The sequence below is a fragment of the Armigeres subalbatus genome, chromosome 2 (assembly GCF_024139115.2).
Source record: "Armigeres subalbatus isolate Guangzhou_Male chromosome 2, GZ_Asu_2, whole genome shotgun sequence".
NCBI classification, from domain to species: domain Eukaryota; kingdom Metazoa; phylum Arthropoda; class Insecta; order Diptera; family Culicidae; genus Armigeres; species Armigeres subalbatus.
In genome coordinates, this window is record NC_085140.1 from 2455363 (window position 1) to 2481527 (window position 26165).

The 26165-nt window shown below is 39.3% G+C and overlaps 1 protein-coding gene across 3 annotated transcripts in view; it reads left to right on the plus strand.

Moving 5' to 3' along the window:
- Window positions 1-26165, plus strand: part of LOC134217460 (heme transporter FLVCR2) — a 176718-nt gene that overhangs the window by 93452 nt on the left and 57101 nt on the right. For all 3 annotated transcript variants that reach the window (XM_062696228.1, XM_062696226.1, XM_062696229.1), the window contains exons 2-4: window positions 1117-2172; window positions 2553-2667; window positions 3325-3427. In XM_062696228.1, coding sequence (XP_062552212.1) covers window positions 2034-2172; window positions 2553-2667; window positions 3325-3427 — 357 coding nt within the window. In that variant the 5' untranslated portion in view covers window positions 1117-2033. The remainder of the gene's footprint in view (window positions 1-1116; window positions 2173-2552; window positions 2668-3324; window positions 3428-26165) is intronic.

Sequence of the window (26165 nt, forward strand, 5' to 3'; positions counted from 1 at the left end):
TATTGTCAGGGGGGTTTTTGTCGACCAAATTTTATGAAATTTGGCCACAATATTCTTTGATATGCAAATTTGATAGGCCAAATTTGAGCATAGTCAGTCATAAAAAAAACCCCTGCCAATAATAGAACAAAACCTATTCAACCTACTCACCTATCCATTCCCCCTATTGGAATTTGCATAAAAAATTATAAAACGGATTGATGTACCAATGCACCAAGCGTCTCCATCTGGTCGAATACTTTTGTAGAGAACATTTTTTTTTTACTTTCCGCGTACACTAAGTGTACCGAAAGGCTGTATGTCCTCTCCAAAAACAAACTTTAATAAAAGGTCCGAAGACTGTATACCGATCAACTCATTTCGACAAATTGAGGTGATATCTATGTGTGCTTTTGTGCATGTGTGTGTGCGCAAAAAGTCTCGCCGATTTTAAAAGTACTTAACCTCAACCAATTTGCTTGCGACAAGTTGCATTCGCCGATGAATCCTGTCATATTGCTTCCCATCAGAAATGGGCCATATCGGTCTACGGGATCAGAAGTTAAGGCCAAAATAAATTTTCTTTCTCAAAAAACGTGTAAAAACTACACAATTTTTTCTGGAGCTTGGTCCAAATCGATCTGCTTGTAACATGTTGTAGGGGGAGGGATGGTGTCAGGCCAAGCGTTGAATATTCACAAACTTCGAAACCAAAGCCCGGAAAATCCCTATTTTGTGTGCCTTTTTTTATACAGACATTCTGGCAAAATAGAAATCTTCATAAGTGGCCTGAAAATATATTTATCTGTAAGCCAAACTTATCAATGCACTTTGAATATTTACTACGTTGAAGTCGCACCACACAGCGATTTGTAAGTGTCAAGCGTTGTTTTGTTTTTAATTCAGAGTAATTCAAAAGGATCTCGCTTCGAATCATTAATAACGGAATCGTACGACAAATGACATATCCCGTTATATGAATGCATAAATTTTATACAAACGACGGTACCACAAACTATGACTGAAATACATAATCTATCTCCTACACTGCCAAACGACACCTTCCAATGCAGCCTAGCAAACGTTTGCAACCGGTAATAAATCTTTTCCTTGTTTCCACCTCTGTTTTCCTTTCAGCACATTGCAACTCGTTAAAACTTTGGATCGCACTACTATCTACCAACCGACTGCGAAAGAGGACGGAAAGTCTAAAACTCCACAAGCCACCCTATCTCAGTTCCACACCGCAGCCTCCTATGATTCCATCACTAACTGAAACCCTCCCACCACTACGCATGCCGCTGCTGCTGTAAATAGAGCTGCTTTTCTGGTTGCATACTTACAGGATAGTACCAACTCCTAGCGAGCATTTTTGGTCGCTGCTTTTCCAACCCAACGACGACTTCAACCTGCATAGCTGTTTGCCATTCCATCTCGCACCAATCCGGCAAATTTTCGCGAAAGCAAAAACCAAACGAAAATCTGCGTTTTATAGAATTTTATTAATATTTAACGAGGCCAAAATTGAATCACGAAAACGACAAATCAGATATACAATTCCAATCGAAGAAGGACGAAATTAAAGGATGCAAAGCGCAATCTGATTATCATTACGATGCACCAGCAATCGATTTCAAGTCTATTTTCGGTGCAATAATCGGAGCTGGCGAATCGATTTGCTTCTAAAAATGTCTGTATAATACAATCGATATACGAGGACTGAGAGTGAGAAATTGCCAACAGAACAGGTTGTTTGCTGGGTATAGCATCCATTCTCCACAATAGGATAGTCGTGCAATAACAATAATGACAATAATAATAGTACCTTATAGCGCATAGAGGATCTATACCATCCACCCACCAAAACACCCCTCGAATTGAAACAAAAAGTCATTTAGGAAATACGAAAAAAAAGTAATTGCAACGAGTAACCTTGATATCATACAAAGATAGTATTTTTTGCCCGAAACGAAGACCAAAGATTGGAACGCGAAAAGCGGTATTTTGACCTGACAGTAAATAGTTCAATAAGAGCTCTCTTTTTTAACATCACGATGGATCTAAAGCACTCAAACGTTCCGGAAGTTACGGTAGTAGCTGACGCATACATGCCTGGTAGTAAATCTTCCGATTTAATCAAACCACCTATCAACGGATCCAGCGCAACGTTGGACACCCCAACATTACCACCAGGTATTTATTGGATCACATTTCAAAATAAAAAAGTAAACAAAATCAAAAAGAAAATAAAGTGAAACGACAAGTAAACGAAAACAATATAAAAACGGAATGAAACTGAAACAATTTTAGAGAAAAAATACAGGAATAGACATTTTTGGAACTCTATGTGAAGGACAGAGGTGAACCATATTCGGACATGCCATTTCTGTACCCGAACCTTTTTTTTGCATTTCTAATCCACAAATTTATTCTCATTGAACTTCAAACCCGTCCGTATTGTGTTCTGTTTCATTTCCGGATATTGCATTCATACTGGGACCAATCCATACGTTGAACGACGTGGTGCTGGCATAAACTTGAATCACGCTTACCGCCGGCTACGCCAATAACAGGAGAGTTCAAGGTGTACAAACGGCGATGGCTGGTGCTGGCAATCTTCGTAATGTATTCCGCCTCGAATGCACTCCAGTGGATCCAGTACAGTATTATAGCAAACATAGTTCAAAGGTGAGTAGGCCATCGGACGGTAGTCCATGGGTTGCCAGGATAGAATTTGAATGGATTACTGGATGATGAGGAGAGATGGCCGATAGCAAGGAGGTTATGTTTATGTATGAGCATGAACTGGCATTGTGTGGTATAAATATGGCCCTGTGGTCAATATGCACCGTCATGTAGTACCCGATAGACTGATGCTAATGGAAGAGGTTTGCCCCGTGCTTCAGATTCCTGGCCGAGATTTTGAAAGCACCTGACCTTAATTGAAAATGCCATTCTCAGTTTCTATGGAACTACACGGACCGGCTATCAGGGGTAATAAATTCACCCGACTATTTGTCCCCAATGAATTACTGCAAGTAACATCCTTCCTATCGGTAATCTATAAATAAACTCGTTAATCCTCTTACCTAGAGATAAACTTATTACAAGCTACTTACATAACTCCCCTTTACTTCCTTGTGACATTTGTATACTTCTCGATTATGCGGAACGCATTGATTTATCTTCCCTCGTCGTGGAAATGCCGTTGCCGCGCGGCATTATCAAATTCTCACGCACTGCCACCCTTCGCCGTAATCGCCCGTGATAACCTTCTCGGGGCCATGACCCGACCGCTGGCCACAACCGACCAATGGGGTTTCCTTTTCCGGATGCACGGCGCAGATACTACGACATTACCAGCACGTGGGTCGACTGGACGTCGATGATTTTCATGATTCTCTACATTCCGCTCATCTTTCCGGCCAGCTGGATCCTGGATAAACTGGTAATTTAGATGGGCTCTCTCTCTCTGTGGGCAACTACATTCTAGGGCATTGCATCGAGTGTCGGCAACGGCTATCGGAATAGATTGGCAAACATTAATCAGTTGTATGAGTCCGTTTGTGGGCACCGTGTCGAAGTTGTAATCATTATCGAATTTGCTTCTAGGTTTATTTATAGGTTAAAAGCTAATCAAGGTTAGAAACGAGGTAAGATAGTCGGTAATTATTATGTACTATTGGTCTTACAATGATGAATCGATTTAAGCATCGTTGACCGAAAAAACATAAGGAGGAGGGAGAATATGGGTAGCACCTTCTATTTCTGTCCGCCATCCGCATGACTACAATAGGCTTTACTTTATCTACATCACTAAAAATCTGCATTTATCAACCATGTACTGTGAAAACATGTGATTCGGTTGTGATGCGCTTGAGTAATAAACGTTGCAGACGGGAATAGTAAGTGCTGCCTAAATGGTTCTTTATACTAGTACGATATGACCCATGTTTTTAGTGAGATGATTTTCGAACACTAAGTAGCCTTGCAACAGAATGTCAAATGACAACTTTCGTAATCATTTTCCAAGGCTCTCATAAATTTGCTAAATTTATTCGCAGAACAAATAACACATGCTATCAAAGCAATCACTTCCCGAGCAGGAGAAATTATCTCAATAATACTTCATTCTGTTATTGATACCATACTTTGTTATGAACCAGTCTTGCATAAGAGGCAAAATACCAAAAATTAATATGTACAATACTTCAGGCATAACATCAGGTACCAGGTATCAGAACGTCGGCTCCAGGGGTACGTCGACCTCAATTTGGGATATTTGTGCTATCGCCTTCAGAGCCTTTTTCATCACACACCTGACGGAAAAGGAAGTTAGCTTAGCTTTGACTGACTCCACATATTTATGGTAGCTACTTCATGGTTGACCAGAATCAGTGAATTTGCACAAAGAAGCAACTGAATGGTTGATTGGAATTGTTCAAGCATTCTCCGTGTGCAAGTTTCAGTGACTCTAAAATTCAAATGATCAATAACGGCGCCGGCCAAGTCCTCATATAGTCAGTTAGGAAAAAGGAAGGAACATTAGTAGGTGATTTTTGCTATTTTGAGACCGTGTATACCTCTGCGTCTCCACAAAAACCACAGGAAGGATTATCAGTTAATTGGTAGGCATCGTTGGATCTGGATTCACTCTGATAAGCGATACGACCGTGCCATTCTTTAAACACAGTGATTTTACCTAGCCATGAATCGGGCGCGAAAAGTAGTACAAACTAACTACCGGCCTACCGGACACGCAATGCAGAACACAATATTTCGGCCGATCGCGCCATCGTTCTGCTGTCCGAAACAAGAGAAATCTCGCACTGAACTCCACACCTGACGGAAAAGGAAGTGAACAAAAAGGTAAGGAATGTGGATGGAAGAACAAAGGGGAAGTTTGGAAAAGGGCCCTTGAAAAGGGCATTCAACGCATAAGCGTACAAGAGCTTATAGCTCCTTACCACAACGGGTTTTGAACAACAAAATACTCTGAAGGTTCAGGCTTCTGAAGTCAATTTAGCTACCAAATATTTGGAAGCGCAATTGTGCATAGACTGGGCAGTTACATATTAGATGATAAGAAGTTCCATAATCGGATTCACAACTATCACAAACAGATGATTCAACGCGTTGAATATTTGCCATGTGATAGTTCAGTCGACAGTGACCTGTCAAGGCCTTGACTAAGACACTGCAATTCTGTTTAGACAGATTAGCTAAATCACTTGCTACTACCATAGATGACTCCCGGTTGTACAATTTTGTTTGATGACATGAATCCAGACTACTCCAATGCCATTTGTGCTGAGTGACAGCCCAAGAATTGATCAAAAGCTTCACCCAACACTTATTCACCTACTTCACCTTACACTTATATTGGAATAGCTGACTCAGGACCAATAAAGTCATGTGATGCTCCATTACGAGCTAACTCATCAGCCAATTCGTTTCCAGCTATGGAAGAATGGCCAGGTACTCATATAAGGTGTAAAGTATTAACTTAATTCAGTTCCTCAATTTGAGTTCGACATGCGATTACTAACTTCGACCTTGAGTTGGCCGAGGCGAGCGTTTTTCCGTGAAAAGAACAATAGATGTTTTATTTGGATTGACCGAAAGGCCATATTGGCGACACCAACTTTCAACTACCTGATGAGCGTTTTGCATCAGGTCGAATAATGCACAAACCCACTATCAATGTTAGATGGTCGTCGGCATAGGTAGGAAAACCGCCATTAATGAGTAACCTCAATAGCGTATCTGCAACGAAATTCCGCAAAAGTGGAGATAATACTCCCCCTAGAGGGCATCCGCAGACACTTAATTTCCTAATCACTGCTTGACGTAATGTCGAGTAGAGATGTCCGGTTTTTAAGCATCTGATTAATCCATTTGGTAATTATATTAGGTAGCCCATGACAACGTGCGGCTTCCAATATTGCATCGAAAGACACGTTGTCGAAAGCACTTTCAATATCTATGAAAGTACCCAAGCACGATTGCTTTTGAGCGAATGCTTTCTCGATATCGTAGACAACCCTGTGTAGAAGAGTCACGGTGGACTTTCCAGATTGGTAAGCATGTTGATTAACCCTTATGCGGCCGACGGGGTACCCGTGTTCCTTTTTCAAATTCAAGTGGTGATATTTCAATGAATTTTTATAGCTGAAAGCTGAAACTCGGTGACATCTAAGAACTCCATAAAATGTAGCATCTGTGAGAAAATCACGTCGATACAGTGAGGAGGGACATGGGGAGGGGCATTTGATTTTTTGACGTAAACTACGTCTAAGGGGAAGACTCGGATACAGGGTGACAAATGAAAATTTCCAAATTCGAGACCGTCACGAAATCATTTTGATTTTGAACTTGAATAGCGCCTTTATCTTCCGATGGATTTTTGAGATTTATATATCAATCGACTCGGAAATTCTCTACCAATTTTTCAATTATACTGAAACTTTGGATTAAGAACGTTAAAATAGAGTATCGGATCATTTTGTCAGCACCCTCTTTTCTTGTCCGCAAGGGTCTCATTTTGGCCGTCGCCGTTCAGTGCGGTTGGCTTTTGGACTCTGCTTTTTGTGTGGTGTTTCGCACAAAAAGTAGAACAATGGAGCCGGACCAGTGACTGCGGTCGAAACAAAGGTAACAAAAATGCGTAATGTAGTGCATGGTGTATAAAAAGTGATGCAGATAGGGGCATGTTTGTGCAGGCATGAGACGATCAATTCTTATCAATGCCAATGCCCTTGCTAGTAATGCAATCATCGCAATGTAATTGCACAAACATGTTTACCGTTTTGCTTCGAATTGCCGGACGCTTCGAAAGCCGGACACTTCAATTGTTATTTGACTTTATTCACCATCTTAACAAGTATTTCTTGGGTTATCAATGCAGGGAACGATTCTTGGACTTGAAACCATTCTAACAAATGTAAGTAATTCGTGATTTGTGGTAAAAACTTGAAAATTAGAGGTAAAAGTTGAAAGCATGTCATAATCAACGGTGAATTTCGTTTTTCTTAGAATGCAGCTTAAGACTCAACATTAGAAAAACTAAGCTCATATTTTCTATATTCTATCATTTGCAGGGGGTATTAGTAATTTATTAACATAGTATGGCAGCACTCTTTGTCATGAATTAGAGACATTGCTTGGGAATTCATAGCTTTTTAGTTTTTATTACATTTTCTTTGTGTCCGGACTTCGAGGCAAGTTTTTACAATTGCTTCGATTTCCGGACATGCTGAAATGATGTTAAATAACTGTTCATCAGTTAAGTTAATTGAAATCAAATAATTCGTAATGAGCAATCATAGTTACCATTTCATTAGATTTGAGTTGCTACACCCCAAAAGGAACATTGCTTGCTCTCAGCTTATCGATATATACTTATACACATATTGTAAATGGTATCACTTTATTAATTGTACACAAGTAGCAAAACTTGCCTACAGTTTCTAGTAAAGGTTGTCTTCAAATGTATTTTTTTTAACCATTCACATTTTTGTAGAAAAAAAACAAGTTCGTAAAACTAGCTTTTTTAACAGAATTGTATAAAAAGACACGTTGTGAACGACTCCCGTCAAATAAAAAAAAACTCAACATTTCTCGGACACGCCCGGATTTATCAATCCGCATGAATTCATTATTCCAATCGCTCCTTTCAATCCTTGATTTCCAAAAGCAAACTGAAACGGATTTCAAAAGACACATAAATACCACTAATTGCAGCTTACCCACGTTGAATTTGAGAGGTAGTATTGAAGAAAATATTTCATTACTCACAGACACGTCAAATGTCAAAAAAGCGTTCTACCTTGAAAGGGAAGAGGGAAGAAATTGTATGAAATTATTAGATTCCCAATGTTGTATATTGCAGTTAAATGCTCCCGCTTGATTTCAAATGCTGTTTTTGGTAGTCCTGGTCAATCTCGGAGCAGAAACTTCGGATGGTACACACAACCGGGGGATGCCAGATTTCCATAAATTTGTATAGAAACCTTACCTTACGGATTTATATTAATCGAGAAATATGAATGCTGTATCCTAGTTGTCTCTGAACGGATTGAATTGGCTATTTAAAGATCAATATAGTCAAACTCGAAGTGTCCGGAAATTCGAAACAAAAGTGTCCGGAATTTGAAGCATCCCTTATACTGTGTCCGGATTTCGAAGCACGCGATGTTCAATGTTTTCGATTATATTAGCTATTTCGTGCATACAAAATGTCATTTTCAGTACACTACAGCAAATTCGATAAGTTAATCTTGAGAGTGTGTATTATCACTCAGTGTCAAGTACTTAATTCCGTTTGTAATATTGAACTGAAAATTTAGCAGTGCTTAGGTGTCCGGACTTCGAGTCGAAACGGTATATTAAAAAAAGACTTTGGAAAAATGTTGAACTTTTTTTTTGCAAACTGAAAACTAATAAAGCCGTTACCCATATTTATTAAAAATTATGGTCTACGCAAGGTCAAGGTCTACTGGTCTCTGTTTCTGTGGTGGTTTGCAACGCCTCCCCCTTCTGGAAAGGGAAGCTCCCATACAAATGAACCAAACATTTCTGCATAACTCGAGAACTAATCAGAGAATAAATCAATTTTAGGCGAAACAAAGTTCGTCGGGTCTGCTAGTAAAAGATAAATATTAAAATGGAAAAAAAAATAAAAAAAACTCCTCGGATTTGTTAAAGAATGATTGTAATTTTTGAGCAAAACAATCCGAAGGGGGGAGGGGGGAGACACATTTTATAAAAATATTTTTATCGGCCTTATAATATTTTGTGCAATTAAATGCGCGCCTGAATCAGAAAAATTTAACTTTGATTCAGGACGTGTATAAATGCACTTAAGATATTTTTATAATACGTGGGTGCAATCATGCGGTACTTATGACGCATTCCACGGGGGCATGTCAGTCGATCCTGAGCGACCATTTCGAAAATATTTGAAACTCTGCACAGTTTTTCAATTTCATCTAAATCGTCATTTTTCGATATCAAATCTTCATATTGAGTCACGACTAACTTTTCAAAAGGGTGTATGTGAAAATGGTTCAAAAATATTTAAAAAGCTGCACAGCAAAAACGGAATGTTCGATTGTTATGATTTTTTCAGCAAAGTTAGACAACTAAATGGTGATTCTTAAGAAAATGTGCACAGTAAAAAAAATTTTTTTGCCTTTAAAATATCATTTTGTCACAAAACTCAAATATCTCAAAACCCTATCTTTTTTCGAACGTAATTTTTTAGGGAAAACGGTCCATTATATTAGCTATCTACCATAAAAATTTGGTGATGGTAAACTAATAAACAAAAAGTTATGACATTTCAAACATTTCATAATTTTCACATTTAGTAAAAAACATTTTTTTTTCTGTGTAAGTTATTTCGAGAATTGCAGTTTGATGCAGATTTTATTGTTAAGGGACGTGATTTAAACAAGTTGTTTTCATGATATTTTGATTTAATTATTCATAGCATCTATAAGAAACTTAGACACGATCCAGTGTTGTGATCAAAAGTATTGATAGTGTCATAATTTTCATTGCACGTGACTGGCGAAAAATTCTTTTAATAGTGTTGAAACCTGTTGATAATAACGTTGATAGAAACATATCAGAAATGTTATTTTTAAGACAAAAGCTGCAAAATCAAAGATTAATATACACGTGTACGTCTATAGTTTACCTGCAAAAAATATACCTCTTAGAGAATAGACTTTATGATCGGGAGGAAACGGGTATCTTCAACAACAACAAATGCATGATAGGTACATACCATGACAATGCTCACGAAAAAGCAAAAAATTACTACTACTAAGGTTGTTAAAGATCTTATAGTAATTTTTTCTTCAGTCAAACAAATGACACCAAACTAGTCAGTAAAAACTTAAAAGTGATTTTGTTTATTGAAATATAACGAACAACATGAGTAGCCGCTTTCTCAACTGTTGTAGTGTGTTCAAAAGAGTTACGAAATCTCACCGAAAGCACCATAGATAAACTGAAAGCGACTGGTTATGCTCCAATGTCCACATTGAATACAAATTTACGCATTTGCACGTCCTGCCGTCTAAACTTTGACAAAAGAGCAATCTGTATATCATCGGTTGAGCAGAGCGCAGGAAGTTCGAAAACGACAGCAACTGAGGAATTGCCAGATGTGTCGACAACAACTGAGGAATTACCAGAAGTATTAAGTGCTGAGAGCCTTGCCACCGTACCATCAGCGAAATCTGTTTCAACAAATCAATCGGAAGATGAGTGTATCCAAAAGGTCAACATCGAACGCTTTAACGAGGGCATAGCTGGGATAAAAGTGACTCCGATTAAATGGAGTAAGATGGACTACGTTTATTACCCGGAGAAAAAACACCGTGAAATAAACGAAGCTGTACGAAGAAACCTCTTCAAATTAGGACCTGATGATGTGGAAAATACAGACTACGATGAGGTAATTATAAATATGAAGGAAAGGTTCTCGAATGCAGCCACGACAAGGAAAGAAAAATTATTGATTTTGTCGATGCTGCCAAGTTCGTGGTCTATTCAGGATGCCATTGATGAGTTCAAAACCAATAGAAATACAGTAAAGAGGCAAAACAATTGAAGAATAACTGTCTTTCAACCAAAAATACTAGGTCTAGTACTGCATTAACAGATGAGACAAAAGAAATAGTAGTTCAATATTTTGAAGATGATAAAGTAAGTCGAGCTATGCCTGGTCAAAAGATTATGTATCAGTAAAAAAGATGGAAAGCGTCAAGCAATCCAAAAACGATTAATGATGACGACTTTGAAAGAAGCGTACACACGCTTCAAGGAAATTCACGATAATATTAAAATAGGTTTTCCTCATTTGCAAGCCTTCGGCCAAGGCAATGTAAGCTTCTTTCCAATTCAGGAACACATAATGTGTGTGTGCACAACCCATGAGAATATTAATCTTATTTTACATAGTTTGAAAAGAATCAATTTAACAAAGGATATTAAAATGTTAACTGGTAGTCTTTTGTGTGAAAATACAACATCAAATTGCTATCTACGATCTTGTTCGGATTGTCCAGATTCTTCATCATTGGAAAATACTTTATTCGCTGAGTTTGAAGAAAAATATATTGATCAGTTATCATTTGAGCAATGGGTGACCACGGATAGGTGTGACATAGAAACTATTGTAAAACCTGTAGATGAGTTTGTGTCATATTTTTGCTTGAAATTAGAAAGTTTAATCCCTCACGATTTCATTAAAACAGAACAATCCAGCTTTTTAAAAAAAATACGAAAATACATTAAAAAATGGTGAATTTTTAGTCATTTGTGATTTTTCTGAAAATTACAGCTTTGTATTGCAAGATGAAGTGCAGTCCCATCACTGGAACGTACAACAAGCTACAATTCATCCATTCGTTATTTATTTTAATGGAAGTACGCAAATTGAACACTTAAGTTTTATTATAATTTCCGAAGATTTAAGACACGATTCAGTATCCGTAAACTTGTTCATTGAAAAATGATTAACTTTTTACGCGTTGATAAGCATAAAGAAGTCAAAAGATATATTTCATGTCTGATGGAGCAGCGTCGCAGTACAAAAATCGTAAGAATTTTCGAGCCTATGTCAATTTAAATCAATGTACGGAATTGATGCAGAATGGCATTTTTGCTACATCACATGGCAAAGGTCCTTGTGATGCTATTGGAGGAACAATAACGCGCATGGCAACAAGAGCAAGTTTAGCCAACGAACGTGAGCATCCAATTACAACTGCGAAAGAACTTTTGATTGGGCAAATCGTAGAAAAGAAAAAGATTTAACCAAATTATCATTTTGTTTTACTACTACTGAAGAGTACGAAATAAAGGCTTCAGAGCTCAGCGAGCAATTTAATAACGCGAAAACGATCCAAGGAACCCAAAAAATTCACTGTTTCATTCCATTGTCGGAAAATAAAATTAAAGCAAAACTATACTCAAACTGTGCTGATAATAATTCAAAAGTGTTCGATATTTTAAAAAATTTGAATAAAAATAAATAAAAAATAAGTATTAATAAACTGTTTTCATGATATCATAACCCATACCAAAATTCAAACCCAAAAATTCAAACCCAAAAACATTTAATTTAATACTTAGGATAATATTAATTCATTTTTATTTATTTATACATATAATATTTATACATATAATATACATAATATCGATGAATACATAAATATGGAATATCATACAAACAACTTGTTTAACTCACGCAAGGCCCTTAACAATAAAATCAGCATCAAACTGCGATTCTTGAAAAAAAATACACGGAAATTTTTTTTTGTTTACTATATGTGAAAATTGTGAAATGTTTGAAATGTCATAACTTTTTTGTTTATTAGTTTACCATCACCAAATTTTTATGGTAGATAGCTAATATAATGGACCGTTTTCCCTAAAAAAATTACGTTCGAAAAAAGATAGGGTTTTGAGATATTTGAGTTTTTGTGACAAAAATGATATTTTTTTTTTACTGTGCACATTTTCTTAAGAATCACCATTTAGTTGTCTAACTTTGCTGAAAAAATCATAACAATCGAACATTCCGTTTTTGCTGTGCAGCTTTTTAAATATTTTGAACCATTTTCACATACACCCTTTTGAAAAGTTAGTCGTGACTCAATATGAAGATTTGATATCGAAAAATGACGATTTAGATGAAATTGAAAAACTGTGCAAAGTTTCAACTCAATAGAAAATCATGAATTAAAAATTTTCTTAAATTTTGATGCTGTTGCTTGGAATCGCTCATAATCAAATATTCAATGAAAATATTGTCAATCATCGATAATAATAATAAAATGAGAAGTGACTTTTGGTGCATTAACTTTAAGTGCGGAATGAGATTTATTGTGTCATTTAGTGCAAAACACCGATAAAACTGATGCGCTCACAGTAAACTCAGTTTCAACAATTATTTTTCAAAACAACATTTTTTTCAAGAAAACAAAATTTGCACTTTTATACTAAATTATCATCATTTATTATTTATTGTTCGTAGCTGAACCGTTAATACAATATTGCATACCTGTAGCCATGAATGTAATGCAGTATTTGGTTTCAAAATATATACTAAAGTGAAGTGCAAAAAATATGGCGATGGCATACAAGATGATTTTTCCAAATCCATTGGTTAAAATTGTTTTGCTTCGATGAAATCAACTATAAAATTATAATGTTTAGTGGTGGCAATAATGAGGCTTATTTCCATGCTGATTTCTTATGTACTACATCGATTGGCTGTTACAAATGCCGATGGGTTATTTTTCGGCATATATAATGGCCATAATTAGAGAGAATTTGACAGTTCAAGTTTCTCGAAAAAAAAAACAAATGACATGAATGAAAGCAGGAGAAGTTACGGATTATAACTTCGAATTGATCATTTTATTACATCTAAGTAGGAAATAAAATACTCGCTTGTGACGGCACTTTATCGGTCGGAAACAAAAATGCACAGTTCCGTGTCACCGTCAATGAAAGTGAAGTGCAAGGTATCAGGGGGCGCGTCTACGCATCGTGTCATTTTCTGATTGTCGTGTTTCGAATTCGTCACCTCGCGATTTGGCATATGCAATTTCCAATATCAAGGTTATTGATGTAGGTGAAAATGTATCAGCATGTATATTAAGAGTAAGCACGCAGCATGGTAATAGCAAAATAAGTAGGGTAATTCGCCAAATGTTGAACGGCTAATTTCTTCGCCTATTGTTGAACGCACGTGCATTTCTTATGGGAGTTCAACAATAGGCGACAAAATAAGCCGTTCAACATTTGGCGGTTTCCCCTATATCTGCTATTTAAATAAAGTTTTCAGTCCTTGCTACTCATATTAACTTGACATGTTTTATTTTCAATCAAAAATGCAAAATTTATAGCCAAAAAATGCCAATTGATCTCATTTGAAGCCAAATGTTTTAAAAGTGACTTTTATGGCTCCAAAACGACCAGTTTCTGCAGGTAACTGGTTACCCCCAGTGCTTTTACCCAGGACGGGTCGCCGTACCTAACAGTAGATGCGACAACGCCTGCCAGTAGCCTACGTCTACTGGCGCACACCTTAGAGCTGTTGGACATCATCCTCAATAATGCCGCAGGAGTCGAAGCCTTCTTGCACGCATATTCGACATGGCTACCGAAGGTAAGCTTGTCGTCTATGATGACCCCAAGAATCTTCAGACTCCGCTTTGAAGTGATCGCGACGTCTCCCACGTGAACAACTGCATGTTGTGCCGGCTTACGGTTGCTGACGATAACCACCTCCGTCTTATGTTGAGCGAGCTCAAGGCCTCTCGCACTCATCCAGTCCGCCACAGTGCTGATCGCGTGTTCTGCGATTAGTTCTACTTCGGGGAGTGACTCCCCGGAGACCTCTAGGGTTACATCGTCAGCAAAGCCGACGATCTTCACACCACGAGAGAACTTTAGCTTCAGAATCCCGTCATACATCAGGTTCCATTGTACCGGACGGACTTTTGTGGGACTCCTGTGGTAATAGGAACGCTTTTCTGACCGGCATCAGTCTCGTATAGTAGCACACGGTTCTGGAAGTAGCTTTCCAAGATCCGCTACAGTCCCACCGGCAGGCTAAGCCGGTGTAACGAGAGCGCGATGGCATCCCAGCTTGCGCTGTTGAATGCGTTCTTCACGTCCAGTGTCACCAACGCACAGTATCGAATTCCTCGGCTTTTCCGTTGGATCGCTACCTCTGCAGTCTTGAGCACTGAGTTGATGGCGTCCACCGTGGACTTACCCTTCCGAAAACCAAACTGGTTACTCGACAGGCGATCCGTACCCTCTGCGTACGGGGTAAGCCTGTTGAGGATGATCCTCTCGAGCAGTTTACCCGTCGTGTCGATCAGGCAAATTGGTCTGTACGCCGATGGGTTGCCCGGAGGCTTCCCGGCCTTCGGCAGCAGTACCAACTTCTGCCTTTTCCATCTCTCAGGGAAATGACACTCATCCAGGCATCTCTGCATAGCTAGCCTGAACATGTTCGGGTTCGCTATGATCGCTGCCTTGAGTGCACTTTTTGGAACTCCATCGGGGCCTGGAGCTTTGTTCATCGCAAGGGTGTTAGCCACTGCGAGTAACTCTTCGTTCGTCACCGGTGCCACCATTTCGGCCACACTCCCAGCGCCTTGCAGCACAGGAGGAGGCCAGGGACTTGTGGCTCGGGACGGGAAGAGTACTTCGATAATCCTCGCCAACCGGTCCGGTGACCGTTCGGGGGGTGAAGAGCCCCCTTTGGTCTTGGCCATCACGATCCTATAGGCGTCACCCCACGGATTCGCATTGGCACCGTCGCACAGGTTGTCGAAGCACGCTCTCTTGCTGCTCTTAATGGCCTTGTTAAGGGCCAGTCTCGCAGCTTGAAACACTTCCCGGCGGACTGCTCTTTCCTCCTCGGTGCGGGCTCGTTGCGTCCTACGTCTAGCCTTGAAGCAGGCTGATCGTAGGGCTGTAATTTCGGCACTCCACCAGTATGCCGGGCGTCTGCCATTTCTTGGCAGGGCTTTCCTCGGCATAGTAGCATCGCACGCACGTGATAGGACAGCTACCAGTGCATCCCCGCTTGGACTGTCGGTGTTGGCCTCCAGTCCCAGGGCCGCGGTGAAAACTTCGCTGTCGAAGTGATTGGACTTCCACCCACGGACCTGACAGGGATCACCCGCCCTCGGACGCTGCACACCATAGTTGATCTTGAAGCGAATTGCTAGGTGATCACTATGGGTGTAGCCCTCGTCTACCCTCCAGTCCAGGTCAGAGACCAGACCGGGGCTGACAAACGTTACATATATCAATGACTCGGCCCCATTCCTACGGAATGTGCTACTGGCTCCGTCATTGACAAGCACTGCGTCGAGTTTTGCAAGTGCCTCGAGTAACGCTTGTCCCCTCTCATTGGTGCAGCGGCTGCCCCATTCCACTGCCCAACCATTAAAGTCTCCCGCTATAACGAACGGGCTCCGACCTACTAGGTCGAACTATAGCCTGTCGATCATCTGGTTGAACTGTTCCATTGGCCACCTTGGTGGGGCGTAGCAGCTACAATAGAACACCCCATTGATCTATGCTATCGCGACACCCTCCGCGGAGGAGTGTACAACCTCTTGAACGGGGTACCTTCCCGTTGCGCAGATTGCCGCCGACATAGACCCGTCCGCCACCCAGTTGCCATTGTCGGCAGGAACGTTGTACGGGTCGGACAGGAGGGCGACATCGGTCCTCGACTCCGAGACCGCCTGCCACAGCAGTTGCTGGGCAGGTGCACAGTGATTCAGATTCAGCTGTGTAACATGCACGGCTTTTTCTGCACGTGTATTCGGGCTTATCCGGATGTGTGATGACAAAGCGTTATTAATCCGAATCCGACGAATGCAACGTCGCCGATTTTCTTTATCTCTGAGGTCTTTAAGAGGTTGGTTAACCGCCGGCTACGTAAGTTGGAAGCAGACGAAAGATTTCGTTTCTGGCAACACGCCTTTCGTCCGAGGTATGAGACAGATTCATTTTTCGCCAGCCTAGGGAATATTCTCTAGGACGCCTTAGAATAGAAAAAGCATGTGAGCTTAATCTCTCTGGCTATCTAAAACGTATTGAACCGGGCACTTCGAGTACTCCAGTAGCTCGGTGAAAGGAGATATTCAGGGAACTTTCTTTGGTCAGGATTTTTCTCATTTGACGTTCAATTATGGTCGGGACACAGCATTCAGATCGTTCCCAGAAGACCTGAGGGTGTCTTGATGATCGGTCATGGTGACGACTGCGACTGTTAGTGCAGTTCTCTGCTAGGCCACATCCATTGGGTCTACCATGACAGCTTGCAAATGCGTTCGTGGGAACATATGCCGAGTTGGGTTCGTATTCGTTTCGGTGAGACGAATACAAACGATTTTTGGCAAGGAGAATCTTTTTGACGTAGGACTTACGTCTTTCTTTACTATACTGGGTGCCATTTAGATTTTTGGAAATCGAGAGCGTTACGCTGGAAGGGAAGATTTTGAACGTTACTGGCGCCTTCATATTTCGATGGATTTTCAAGATTTATATATCAATCGACTCGGACACTCTCCACCATTTTGCCTATTTCATTGAAACTTATAATTATTAACGATAAGCTATTGAAAATTTCAATTTTTGTCAAAGCCAGTAAAAATTTCATATGTAGCCAATCCAGTGCATTCCTAACACGGACATCAGAATGCGGTATGCCACGGGCCCTCGGGTCTACCGGAAGATTTTGTTTGTGTATAAAAGAAGCAGTGCCTGCCGTGTGCGAGTCATTACAATTTGTGACAGCAGCGCGTACTGACGTGCTTTTTACTCGCGCATTTTTCGTTTCGTTCGTTCGTTCGCTGTGTTTACCTACACAACGACAACATGCAGTAACCAGCGGTAGAACTGCCGGTGGGTCTGCGAATATGCATGAAAGAAGTGGGCGCATTTTTTGTCATTCTATGCTTGATGATAGACGGATGCAGTGGTGTCGGTTGCGATGGATGCAATCGCCCATCGCATCGCTCAAAGTTCACGGCTAGAGGCCGATGATGGCTGAGGCAGCGAGGGTAGCGGTGGTGGATGAAGAAGAATAAAATTAGAGTAATTTGGTCTGCTCATCCAGGTGATTGGTTTCATAATCCACATGATCCCGGGATGGGTACGAGTCATGTCATATGACAATATGTTAAGTTGTGCTTGGTACTAAACGACACGTACATTGAAACATGGTTCTGATTCCGCAGCAAAAAAAAAATCAACTACACTGATGGAAATAAAAATTTGATAAAAATAGTTACTTTCATTTATTGCAGAAGGCATTAACAATTAAAGATGCACAATCAGCAATAGTGTTAATATCCATTTTAGATTAGAAATTTTCGCTGTATTACATGTAGAAGTTTAAAAAAGTCAGCAAAAAATAATTTTCAAAAGATTACTTAAATAAACTTTATCTTATTATTTGTTTTTCATTTTCTGAGAAATTGTTTTATTAAATTTGACGTAGACTCGGAGTTTGGAAACAAACCATTAAATAATTTTTCGTTGACGTATCAGCAGTATACTGCTGGAGGAACCTCCTCTATTTTAGTACACTCAGCGAACTGGACTATCGAATTTCATAACTGGCGCCTTATGAATCTTCGACTGATCATTCCACCAACAGTGCTTCTTAGGGGCCCCATACACGCTTCGACCTGTTGTACAACTTTGACTCCGCCCCCAGGAAATTTGGTTCGGTCGAAGTAAAGTCGGACCGTTTGTGGGCAAGTTGTACTGTACAGCAGTCGTACAACTTGCCCACAGACGGTCCGACTTTACACCAACCGAACCAAATTTCCTGGGGGGGGAGTCAGTGTTGTAAAACAGGTCGGAACGTGTATGGGGCCGCTTATACGCAGTTACCTTCGCGAGTAATCAAGCGTCGATGGGCGTGTGGTCTACATACCGGCTTCCCAACCCCGACGACCGTGGTTTTGAACCCAGTCGCCGCACTTCACTTTTTTTCAAATGAAAATCATCATACATAAGGCAACATATTGAAATTCATAACGATTCCTTGTGGCAAATTTTCATAAGGCGTTTGATTGAAAACAATACGTCCATATTCCTCAGTGTAGGTTACTGCTCCTTGACTTGTTTCTTATTGTTGTTAATTTTTCAGCAGTAAGCACGAATGTTAGCAAAAAGAAGCAATGAAATTGGTGCTGTATTTCTTTGTTTGGAAAACGGGACAAATCCCCTAAAAAAGCACATTTTGCCCAAGTCTGAAAATTTTATAAATAGAATTTTTAAACTTCAAATCATCAATAAGAAATCTATAAATGCCCTACATTTGCTTGGGTAAATAAGGGCTTAATAGTTAGAAACAAAGCAATTCTAATTATGTATTGAATTATTAGTTTTATTTCCAGAAGTTTTGAATAAACAAATTGCTAATAATTCTACACAGCATGGAAGTTGTCGTTACCAATATTAATACCTATGATCAAACTCCATAGATCCAAAAGTTAGAAGTAAAATGTAAATACGTTACGTTTATACAAGTCCTACGTCTAATCGCGATTATGTTGAAAACATTACCCATTGCTGGTTTTTTAAGGTTCAAATTACCGTCATTCAGTCATTGACGAGAAAGACGGCCACGTGCTCGTACCATTCCCCAGTAATAAAGCCACCCACCGAGGAGAAAAAGCAGTGTCCAGCTGGATGGGGGAAGTATTTTTGTTTCAAAACTACATCATCCAATAGCGAAGACATAATTATATCCGGTGGATGTTTCATTTGGATGTATTTCGCTTTAGTTTAAAAAAAAACTGCCTTTTGCAACATTTTTTCCCAAGAGGGGAGATCGACGATTTACTCTCACGCTCTCCCTTATATAAGAGAGCAACATGATTTCATGCAAAATAGAATGAAAAAATCTCTCACATATCATCTCTGTATAAAGGACACTTATTTGTGGGAAGAGATTTTTCTAACTCCACGATACATTTTTTCTCAAAAGCTCCAAACGCTGGGGACACAGGATGATGTTTTTCAACTTGTTACACACAGCTGTACAAAAAATGTTGGTCCCCAACACTAAATAAGCTTCTCGGTGGGGGATTCCAATTCGATTTGTTTTTTTGAACTTGTATAATTTGATAAACTTTTTTTCATGACTTGAAAAGATTCCAAGCTTTTTTGCATCTCTTTGATCATTGTTCTTAATAAATTGAGAGCGATTTCTGCAAACCCTGGTTCGAAGGATCAACTAGGTCCGAGCTCAATGACAGACAAAGAAAGAAAAACCCTGGTTAAAAATGAGAAGTGAGAAGTTAGAAATGAGATGTGATAAGTTAAAAATTAATCTTTATTCCTTCCTTCCTCCTCCCGAGTAGCACATGTGTTGCAAAAAAATTAATGTGACCCTAATACAACTGAAATTAGTCGAATTTGTGTTACTGCAACCAAATCGGTCCGTAATGTGCTGCTAGGACTGCTGCCTTCTTCATTCATCCTTCATTCTTTCTAGTTCCTTCTTTCTTCTACCTTTTTTCTTCTTCCCCCTTCCTTCTTCTTTCTTTATTCTTCCTTCTTTCTTCTTTCTTATTGTTTGTTCCTACTTTCTGACTAATTTTGTCACAGACTTAATAAGAGAACAAATGTGAACTATTCGGCCAAATGACTTTTTCGGCTAAATGACATTCGGTCAAATGACATTCGGTAAAATGACCTTAAACCTGATGTCAGGTCAAGGTTCTTTGGGTGTCGATAAACTAAGGCTTGACGTTTCTGCTCCATTTTCGGTCTGGTTGACTGCCATATAAGGATCATTCTGGTACAGATGCTTTCTTGGTTCCATAGGATTAACAGCAGTGCATTGCAACTCCGCATAAAGCCATAAGGTAGTGGACAATATACTTCTGTAGGCATCGAGTTTACTTGTTTCGCTCACAGGACCCTAGTAGACATTCTGTCGGCCACTGTTAATCATCCGCTTCCGGCCGTCTTCCTTCCACATCAGCTGCACTGAAGCTGGCGTTTTGCCATTTCACCATCGCGTTAGTAAGTTAGTTATGGGTCCTGTTGTACACCTCCGGTGGTGCTAAGGGCCGACTTGAAAGATCTCCTTCCTGAGCGATGTCTAGCCATCGCTTCAACCTGTTTGACATCTAACCCGGTACTTCTTTTTTTATTTCTTTATTGAGCCATCGCGTGCAGACGGCAATATGCCAACATGGCCAACGTGATTGCCAATTTGTAGAGCTTGCATCCCGATCATCCTCGAATCCATAACTCGCATCAGCTTTCATACCGAAACCGTGGGGTGCCAGGCAATACCATAGCGTAAAGTTGTCAGTCAGAATTGTGAAAGTCCGTGGAGAGCCAACAATGCTGCCTCTTTGCAGAAAACCGAAGGGAACACTACTCCTTGGAATAACTTTGCCAGTCATAAAGATCACCAAGTCATTCATCGACTGCGTAACGGCCACACTCATGTGTTCTACGACTTTGGAATTTTGTAGAGCATTTCTTTGTCAGTGCCCGAAGTACCAGATCCCTCGTGAAAGTCACACAATTTTGTGTACCATTAGGGATGCACTAGAAGAGTTTTACGAATCTGGCAGCTCTCTTCTTCCTAACCTCATGAGCATATGACTTCTGAAAAAGTTCTCCAAACCAGTAAAATGCCACGAAATACCATTTTTTAACATTTTGTTTTCATGAGTTTTCTTGCAATGGAACATCCAAAATATTTAACAACTAACTATTTAATATGGATGCTATAAGTACTGTTGAAATTTTCTGTTTGTTATGAATCTTCTAAAATAAACGGAATTCTAACACAGTGCAACGGGCGTAATTGTTGAGCTTTCTCTGAATGCGTTCGGTTGTTCGAGCAGATTCATACATTCTCGATACCGCAATTGAAGTGCTCTTTTGTCCATTAGCATCACACCAGTCAGTGCGGTAAACACTGCATGTCGATGAAAAAAAAAACACTTTTCCATTGTAAAATGGAAAGATTTCCGACGGGGTAGGATTTATCGAACACCGCTTGTCGATAGGCCCCGAGCGGCCTACGTGTGTGCCGTGAAATCTATTGCTTGTATGTGACTGGACGATTCGATAAGGACACATTCACCGTTCGAGGACCAATATAGACACCATTGACGTCGGGGTTCTCGCTGTGCCGGGTGTCCATAAACACTTGGTCAAGATTCAATTAATCGTGGTATCAGGCGGGGTGGATAGGGAAAGACATCGGTCTGATTTCTCTTTTTCCAATTTCGAAATAGTGCGCTGTGTTCCCTTTTCGGCACGTGATTGCCGTGAATCAATGGCAAATCCCCAGAATCAATTATAGAACATAAAACCGCTAACTGGGCTCGCTGATAGCGGGTAAATTGACATGCAGTCTCCATTATTTGCAGTCCGCATAGCTCGTTAGAAACAGTTTTGGGATTTGGGATAAAATACGAAATGGATATTATACTATAGTGCTATAGTACATGTGACGATGGTGAATTGAGCAGTTTTTGTCCCACTGCTACTTCTTTATTTATTTATCTCTGAGTTTACATGACGCTGGCAAAAAATCAGCCAATTTCATGAACATCAAACGATTCGTAAATTCCATTCAAATTCCATCCCACAGAATATCGGTCCATCCTTTTCGTAATCATTTCATAAGCCTCTTGACCGATCGAAAATTGCCTTGTTCGCCGCTGGACAGTAACAAAGCCAACTCGACTACATATGTATGGGAAAAACTCCATCCCCGCAATAAAGTTCTAAATTGATATGAAATTGACCGGACTGAGTGAGAGTGAGTGGCACGCTTAGTGTTGGCCAACCCCTTCTCAACGTAGAGTGACAGAGAGTAAAAAAAAAGTACGAAATTGCTTGGTCCGATAACTTGTTGGTGACAACTTTGGAAGGGTTCAAATGATGGCCACTTCACAAATAGTCTGGCGGATGGCGAAATCTAATTCAGATGCGATAGAGGATGGAAAGTGTTGCAGTTGATAATAAGTACCTAACTAGAAAGATTGCTTTGCTGATTTGAAACTTATCAAGAATCGAATGCGAAATAGTAGAATAAAAATGTGACATCTCCAGCATTTTGCGATGGTAGCAGCGTTTGTTTGAAATGGTTGGCAACAGTGTTGTTCTACACTTGAACGATTGTAAAATTTTAATTCAATAAGTATTGATAACATAAATATTTAAATTTTATAAATGCTATTATCAGTTTTTCACTAGTGCCTTGTTAAGCAGTTGAAATGATTTTTAGAATTTTAAAATATTCCTCCTATAATTGCACTTACTGAACTAATAGTCATTTAGAAAAGTGTTGGACTACACTAATTAAATCTTTCAATTGTGTATCCGCCAAACTATAGAAAGATGATCATAGTTCAACTTTCCCATTCTATATCAACGAATAAATTCAACGTGTTGTTAAATTGAGCGTGATGGAGAATGATTCTATTTCTGTGAAATGGCTAACAGAAGTCGTACTCAGTAGATAATCAGAAAAATATGTACAGAGACAAAAATGCATGGAAATATGTAAATGAACTTGAGCAATAAATGGAGCTAAAGCTCTCGATCCTATTTATATGCATGACAACTTATGGTTTAGTGCTATATTGACTCTATTCGAATACATTTGATTTGATATTGCTGTTTAAGTTAGGAACTGGATTCCTACTAAAATTGCTGTGATACAAATTAGATATAAGATAATTGGAACAATGATTTTCATTATTTGTGAAGAAGTAAAAAGACATAATGAAAATTTCCGTGACACGTTTATTGCTTTTTCTCAGAATTCGGCTTTGGTTTGGCTGAGCTCCTGACCAACCATTCACCTTTTGATGAGCATAGCTCTCAGTAACAGCGATGCCAGATTGCTTCAACATCAATTCCGTAGATTCGCTCAAAAATTTTGGCTGTCGCAATTGCGGCGCCCTTCCACAATCCTATTATACAACCCTAACAGCACACATGTTTTACCTAGGTTACTGCAACTGTTATGTGACCAGATTTACTCACAATCGAGTTGCTGCAACCATTTTTATTTTACTTTTGCTGCTCGGGAAAACATCACACGACAGATCTCTAATTCTTCTCAATGCATAGAAATAACAACTAACCTTCCAAAATTTATAGTTACTTATCTTGTTATATTCTAACCACAGACAAACATCGCACAATTACTTTACCACCACCTTACGTGCATGCTGCACGAAATAAAGTTTAGTACAACAATGTCAACAGAAGGTGCAAGTGTGAGATGTCAAATACAAAGATATACGATGCGTGCGCCTCTGGTTGTGAAATACGTCATCAGTTGAATTTGCAACGACCGTTAAGCACATGGTCGATAGGAATTTCATCAGTGTTACGTCAGTTTGTCTGTGTTCTAACTTTCATGAAAAACCAAACAGAAATAGATTCAAGGCAGAGTGCCCTCTATACACATTTCCACATTCGCTGTAATGTCAGTTGTTATAGATATTTTTGACAGTAACTGTTTCCAACGCTGATACTACCTACATTTTATTTATTGAACTTTATTTAACTTAGAGTTAGTTTAATATTATGGACTTCTTATTTTTAACATTTCAAATTATTGAGCTTTAGCGCTGGCGGTGCCATAGTTGTGGTAATGTTGGTTCACCAACAATTTGGACGTAATGAGTTCATTCATAATTTAGCGTCAGCAAAAGAACTATAACTAATCCAGTACAGAAGTAAAACAAAACCTTATTTTGACACTGAAATTAAGATTGAAAACGAAGAAAATCTTCAAAATATCAGGATTACAATCCATCTATTACCGCTTCTGATACTTTCAGCAAAGCTATTTAATCCAAGAGTTTCTCCAGAAAACCCTCGAAAATAATCTTGAAATAATCATTCTGGTGTTATTTCGTAAATTTATCCAAAAATTCTTTGGAAAGGCTTCTCATCATTTTTCTGTAAATACTTTACACAATTCTATGGGACAAACCTCCAGGAATTAATTCAGTAAGTCATCCAATATATTCTTTAGGCATACTTTAATTTTTTTTTTTGGAGTACTATCAGAAATCCTCTAAATTTTCCATCAAAACCTATTCAAGGAATTCATTTTCAAATTCCAACAGGACTTCCTTTGGAAAATCCTTCGCAAATGAATTCTGAAACTTCTTCGGAACCTCCTAAGGGAGTTGCTTTTGAATTCCACTAACTTCCCAAAAAATCTTTCGGAAATTTCTATAGGACAACCTTAGTAAGTTCCGTAAAGAATTCTTCTGGAAATTTGTTCAGAAATTCTTCTAAGGATTATTAAGAGAATTCCTTCAAAAATTCCTTTAGTAATATTTTAAGAAATATCTACAGGAATTAATTCGGATTTTTCTTTTATGGAAATCGCCACACGCCAATTCCATTAATTCAGAAGTTTATCCATTTGGAATTTTATCTAGAAAATTCTAGGACGAAGCTCTAGGAATATCCGAACGAATTACAAAAGTCTTAAGAAGAATTTTCAGAGCATTTCCAGTAGAAACTTTCGAAGAAACTTCTGGAGAAATTTTCTTCGAACTTTTCTGAAGGTACTCCTTGGAAAATATGCAATTACCGGCGGATTTTATGAAAAAAAAAAAATTGAATTCCTGGAGGAGCTCCCGAAAGTATTTTTGGAGGAATTTTCAAATGAATTATTGAAGGATTTTTTGAAGTATAACTTGAGTGGATTTTCGAAAAGTATTCCTAAAAGAAATTCTGCGAGAATTGCTAAAGGAATTACAGAAGGAGTTTCTAAAATAATTGCTTAGTGAACTTCCTGATGAATCCCTGAAGAGTTTTTCGAAGGAATTTACATTGAAATGTCAAATGAGAATTTCCTCCGAGATTTATAAAAATTGGCGAAAAATCAGAACAATTTTGGCGTAATCAAACAAATTTGAGGAAAATATTCAGTTTAGTAGTTCGCGTGCACCATTGTGTCCCAGTCGAACTCCGCCAGTTTATCTTTTAAGCAATTATGTATATGTAATAAAATGTTTAATAAATGTTTGAGCTGTGTTATGAATTGTACAGTCAACAATCCAGATGACTGGTTTTGCTTGAACCTTGAAATTAATTACGTTTATGGCAGCGTACTCTAATTATCTCTCTCTATGTTGAAAAGGTTCCGGTAGCTCAATATAATGGTCCTTCGAGCCGGATTATTGGGAAACTATACGGTTCGAAGGACCAAATGTTGGGTAGCCGGCTTACCTTCTTCGCTGACTTCCAACTCCACCTTCCGTTACTGACTTCCGACTGGTCGAAGGTGGATCCTAAATTCCACAAAGATTGCACGATCCACACACGGCTGTTCAAACTTCTTCTTGTTGGCATTACATCCCACACTGGGACAGAGCCGCAGCTTAGTGTTCATTAAGCACTTCCACAGTTATTAACTGCGAGGTTTCTAAGCCAGGTTCCCATTTTTGCATTGGTATATCATGAGGCTAGCACGATGATACTTTTATGCCCTGGGAAGTCGAGACAATTTCCAATCTGAAAATTGCCTAGACCGACACCGGGAATCGAACCCAGCCACCCTCAGCATGGTCTTGCTTTGTAGCCGCGCGTCTTACCGCACG